This window comes from Anarrhichthys ocellatus, unplaced genomic scaffold (genome assembly GCF_004355925.1).
Source record: "Anarrhichthys ocellatus isolate YVR2014 unplaced genomic scaffold, GSC_Weel_1.0 scaffold31, whole genome shotgun sequence".
NCBI classification, from domain to species: Eukaryota; Metazoa; Chordata; class Actinopteri; order Perciformes; family Anarhichadidae; genus Anarrhichthys; species Anarrhichthys ocellatus.
The window spans coordinates 3768669-3774492 of NW_022280061.1; the positions used below are offsets into that span (position 1 = coordinate 3768669).

The window sequence follows — 5824 nt, forward strand, 5'->3', positions numbered from 1 at the left end:
CTCATTTAGTTGCAGTTACACATCCCCGCCACTAGATGGCAGACGCGTATGTTATGAACGGTGGCAGACAGACGGTTGTTTACACTTGTTGCAATGGCGACCGTCACTGAACTGAAGTGTGGTAAGCGCTCTCTATCATTTGTCTACAACGTTACTTATTATATTCTTAACTGGAATAGATACACGACACGTCATTTTACTGCACGTGTAAGTCAAATTGTTTGTTAGCACTGGTAAGCTAACGTTAGCTTGACTACAACACGTCGTTTGTATCAGTCTCCATTCAAAAACCCAACAACTGTGAGAGCTAAGCGAGCCTGTTGTCCGCAGTTTGACGCCATAAAGTGACCCAATGTTATACCTACATGTAAACACAACCTATGTGCCACGCGAGTCTTGGTTTTTAGGGATTTCACACACAGCTCGCCAATTTCTAACACTTAACGTTGACCAGGTCTACGGTACGTTTGTCCTCGCAGAAGACGTTTGTAGGAATAAACGATAAAGTAATCCCGTAATGTCTCAGCCGTGAGGGACACGCTGGAGTCCCGTGGTGTGCTGGGCCAGCTGAAGGCTCGTATCCGGGCAGAGGTGTTCAGCGCCCTGGATGACCAGCGTGAAGCTCGTCCGCCGCTGTCCCACGAGAACCTGCTCATCAACGAGCTCATCCGGGAGTACCTGGAGTTCAACCAGTACCGACACACCGCGTCCGTGCTGACAGCAGGTGGGCGGAACAGATTAACGTCACAGCACAACTGGTGTTTTCTTTACAAACTGTGCAGAGGAAGGCTTTATGCAAAAGCAGCAGATTAAAGACTCTTATTTAAACGTGAAACCTAATCAGTGGCTATTGTAGAGCAAAGTGCACAACTTCTACACTCAGCTGTGTTTGTGTTCTCAGAATCAGGCCAACCTGATGTTGCCTTGGACAGGCAGTTCTTGGCGAATGAGCTGAAAGTCACAGAGGATGCGAGCTCCAAGTCTGTGTAAGTGCTGAACAGTCTGCTGTCCAACACACACTCTCTGGGGGAATAGTCAGTTATGTTATAACCAACATGTTCCAACTGTCAATAATGTCAGCATGTCCCCACCATTGCTTTGGAAAGATTAGCACATTTGCAGTCTGGCTTGTGTCTCTTATATATATATACGTTTCTTTTTACTTATCTCTGTCTACCATCAGGGAAAACTGAAAAATACATAATTGTAATAATTACTGGTAAGTCTCTTGGACAGAGAGAGTACCAATGTAACCAAGATGACCTGGGTTTTATGGCCCAGGACTTTACTCTGCCTGTGCTAAAAAATAAAAAATGTTTACTACAACTTACGTTTCTTCACATTTACTCTTCCAGACCTCTCCTCTATGGCTTGATGTGCCACTTCGTGAGCAGCAGTGATGCTGGTGGGAAGGTGTTTCTGCGGGGGGCCTCTCTGCCAGCTGCTACTCCTGCCAGCAGCACTGGACCTGGACCTGATGCCTAACACTTGATGCCCCAAGTAGTGCCACAGGAGGGACTAAAACGAAGCCTTTACAGACTCTTTAAGTGACAGAATCTTATTGTTCATAGTGTTTCACTGGTGTAATCGACAGGCGTTGACTATAGGAAATCTGCTGGTACAGATGCTCAAATTCTTTGTGTTGATTCGTGCCAATGATCCCAGATGGCCTTTTTGTTTGGCTTTGAATATCTGGTCACGGTGCTGCTTGCATTAATCCAGGTTTCTCATTGTCTTGAGACAACGTTCCTTGATGTCTTCTCTATTTTAATTCACAAATGTTTTATACTTTCATCTTGTCTCTTTGTTGTCTAAAATTAAATGTTTTATATTTATTTGTTTCATTGAATCAAAACATTTGTGTAAGTGCTATTTAATTGGCTACCACACGGTGGCAGCTTCTCCTAAAACAAGGATGAAGGTTGCTGTTGCTGAAGCCTCACAGCCTCTCTCTATGTGGTGTTGTGCATAAATACAGAGTCCTCTAACAAGATTAAGATGCTGGTTAGAGGGATTTTACTACATATATGTTTATTTTAAACATTTGTAAAGTGTATCGCTTGTAATCACACCTGTATTTGCAGGTACAGTTGTTACTTTTGAGCATTAGCTTTCTGCAGTGCAGTTCATCACAGCATTGAATAAGCAGCGGGAGGTTTCTAAAGTCACACTAAGCTACTTTCCTGTTATTGTCTCCACATTGTGGTGCTCATTGTGTCGGTCTGTGCAGCATGTTGCCCCGGCCCCAGTACGACTCGACCCTTTTCTGTCCGTAATAGTCAGAGACCTCATTAAGATGTTTCTCACATAGCTGATGTTCCACATGTTTATGCTTAGATGAAGAGAAAATCCTCCAAATATGTTTTATAGCTACGCTCCTGCTCGTTCACCTCTTTTGCTGTGTTGTCTGCAGGGACTGTGAAGTCGTCATGATCTCCTTTCAGCCACTCATAAAAGATAAATCAACAAAAGCATGTATACAATAAAGGAACAAGACACATAAAGAACAACCACCATAATGTGTCCCGTGCTGGACACATAAACATCTTCCGCAACAAGCCCATGCTCTTTGCATCTCATTTCCTCTCTCACCATTTATGGGAACTTGATGCTCTTATCACGACTTAAAGTCCTGAGTTTCTGGAACTGATTATCTGCGGAGGCCAGCCATCTATTTCCCAGCCTCGTCACGTAGTTGAATATAATCCATGTCTAAATTATTTTTAAACTTTTTTTCTGTCTCCTCGACCATATCTGCATCTCTCAGTCTTGATTTTGGAGTCTTTGATAGATGAGATCACATAGCTCTCAAATAAGCTCATTGACAGAATCAGGTCAGAACGTGCCGCACACACACTGTGTATTTCACTGAATTTACCCGAGCCTCTGATAAGTGTGAGTTGCTCGCTGTAACGACGAAATGTAACCATTTACCATCAGCGAAGCTTCTTGCAACACGATGTAACGCACACTTGACTTCATACAGCGTCCTAGTTTATTGCTTCTTAGTCCAATTAGAAACCATGTGCTGTTGAGTGCATGTGCAGTCACAGCGAGCCTCATCTGGGACATTTGATTTTACATTGCTCCATTGGAGCAAACATTTATTTGCCCTTAAAGGCTTGTTGCCCTGAGGCGCCTAGTTTATTGGCACCGCATATCAGCGTTCCCTTGAAAATGGCTATATAAGCGGAGGAAGTTGAACAATGGCACATGGTTGTTCAATTGGCAGGTTGCCCTATAATAGGTAGCATTTCTCCTGCACTGTATAAATTAGTGGTGTGTAAAAGAGACAGCTGTATAAATACTACTGAATGCAGTGGTCTTTGGACTGCAGCAGAGTGAACTGATGTTTGCTCCTGGGCTCAAATTAGAAAGCAACTGCATTCCACGAGGGTCAAACATATCCATAAACATATTTTCTCTCCAATAGATGGCCATCTATGGACATGAAGGTGAAGAAAGAACATTAAACGTACTGTATGTAAGAGATCTCTGCAAGTTGACGTTGCTTTTATTGTGTATTCATTCTACCACATCGTGTTGAGGAACAGTCCACATATACGCCGTCAACTGTTGCCGCTGTGGCTGCTTTAGTGGTGAACCGCATTAACATGAGTCATGGAACTTCAGTCATTTGTTGCATAAGTTTATTTGCAATCGTGCACAACAGATAAAATCAATATTTCATTTAGATTTATTCAGTGTAATTCTGATTCACTGACTATTGAGTTAACCACTCTTCACCCAGACTTTCTACCCATGCCCTCTCCCACCCACTTTTCATAGGTTTACACATCTGAGGGATTGTTTAGAGTCTATTCTTTGTCTCAGACAACCAGGGGAAGATGAATGTTCTGGCCAAAGTTTAGGACGGACTCATTTTGTCAGCACACAGTGCCCCCATACCTTCACATGAACCCCTCCTTTGCATGGATCACCGTACATCACATTAAAGAGACATTTACAAGTGATCTTTGTAATGATCCTACAGTGTACCTGTGGGGATTAGAGAGACAAGAGGTTCATACCACAACCGGAGAAATCTACACTAGTCTTCCCCTTAGACGGAGAGAATGTTGCGTTGATGTACGATATCGATAAACCGTTTGTGTGTCTCAGGTAAAGAATCAACTTTGTGCGTTTGAACAATGCTGTTGCTGCTGGACCATATTTAGTCACCGGGGCTCGGGGTGCTTGACTGTGCTAGACTTGTGAGAGTAACACAGAAAGCTGCCGAGATTCCATACAGACCCCACTGTCCTTATATGGCACAGACTGCAACCTCTCTGTTCAGTGTATCTGCTGCTTTGTCTGCCTCTCTCCTCCTCCTCCTCGTCTCGTTCTTCAGCCCTCCCTCTCTCTGCCTTGTCTCTCACCCTGTCTCTCTCCGAGTTTTTCAACTCTTGCTTTTCCTTCGTTAACACCACCCCACCTCCTTGATGTTGGCCAGGGGGAGACGGAGGTCCTCCATGTTACTTCTTTGGTCTGTCACTAGGTTTCACACACACACGCATACACACACATACACACACCACCAGCACAGTACCGTGCGTCTGGCATAAAACAGGCCCTAGGCTATCAACCAGCAGCTTGATTTATTGGAGCAAATAGATCGGTGTCCTTATATAGGAAGTTCCATTGGAAAGAAGCTGGAAACAGGAGGGATGCAACGGGAGAGGGGAGGAGGGAGGTCGAGCGGTTTGTGATAGTGGAATGCGTTGTGCGTAACGATAGAAGACATGCCTTGGCTGCACACAGACATTCAGCTGGTAACTTATGAGTTGTTTTATGGAGGGGGACCTCTCTGGAGTGGTTACAGCAAAGGGGGATTCCTGTGCTGGGGACAGCTTGCCTTATGAGGAGTGGGGACAGATTGCATAATCTATAAACCCTACAGGGAGCTTGCAGCCACTCCGTTTTAGTTGTTGTGTTTCCATCACGTTGTTGTGATGCCTTTTAGTTGTTGTTTTTAACCCATTACTTTACCTGAGATGTTCCTGAGCACAGCTAAAGACTGCTAAACACAATACCCATGTTTTGATGGGGTTTACAAAACTTTCATGTGGAATCTATGAGGAAAAAAATTACTCATTATACCTTTTTACACAGAAGAAACTTGAAGATGTCACAGTAGCACAGGTGTAATTAACGACAGTAACGATGACAGTGCATCCATCTTAATGTGATTAGTAACACCTGCGCTTCTCCTACTATGAAACTGTTACTATTACAAGTATACATTCAAAATGTTACCAGAGCTAAAGTACAAAGGTGTTACCAGCTAAATGTACGTAAGTACAACAAGTACCCCAGCAGCACGGTGAACCTAGCTGTGATATATTATCACATGTCGATTATTACTGATGCATTCTCATGTCAGCAGCATTCTAAGCTAATTTAATCACAATAATCTGTCATTTATGACACACTTTGCGAATCTAATATTAATCTGGAAAGAAGTAGCTCGTTAAGTAAATGTAGTGGGAGTAAAAGATGTTAAATCAAGTGCAACTAGCTTACATGTAAACAGACAAACATAATGTCCTTATGGAAGTGCCCGTCCATTAAAAGCATTTGAGGAGAGAGCATTTACGTTCAATTATGTTTTTTATTCGTTATCAACATTTTATCAGCAGGACTCTCCATTCAACACCTCTTCATTCACATCCTTCCTGCCGGGGTCCGCAGTGCGCATGTCCTCTCCTCCTCCTGCCCCGCTAGTGGATGCTGTCTGTCTGCCTCCGGACGATTCTGGAGGGAGGAGGTTCAGCTCGTGCAGCTCCACCCTCGCGCAACTGTGCGCAGTTTAAATGGTAAGGCT

At 43.7% G+C, this 5824-nt stretch overlaps 1 protein-coding gene across 1 annotated transcript; it reads left to right on the plus strand.

Moving 5' to 3' along the window:
• Positions 1-61: 61 nt before the first annotated feature.
• On the plus strand, positions 62-3435 carry cep20 (centrosomal protein 20). Its single transcript, XM_031864743.1, has 4 exons — positions 62-121; positions 527-724; positions 902-986; positions 1356-3435. The coding sequence occupies exons 1-4, from the start codon at positions 94-96 to the stop codon at positions 1483-1485; spliced, it is 441 nt and encodes a 146-aa protein (XP_031720603.1). The 5' UTR covers positions 62-93; the 3' UTR covers positions 1486-3435.
• The last annotated feature ends 2389 nt before the right edge of the window (positions 3436-5824 follow it).

Bases quoted from the DNA above. Each gene is read 5' to 3' on its own strand.
- cep20 (XM_031864743.1), top strand. From the start codon at position 94: ATGGCGACCGTCACTGAACTGAAGTGTG. The intron at 725-901 runs GTGGGCGGAACA...TTGTGTTCTCAG, and splicing joins CGCGTCCGTGCTGACAGCAG to AATCAGGCCAACCTGATGTT. The intron at 987-1,355 runs GTAAGTGCTGAA...TTACTCTTCCAG, and splicing joins GATGCGAGCTCCAAGTCTGT to ACCTCTCCTCTATGGCTTGA.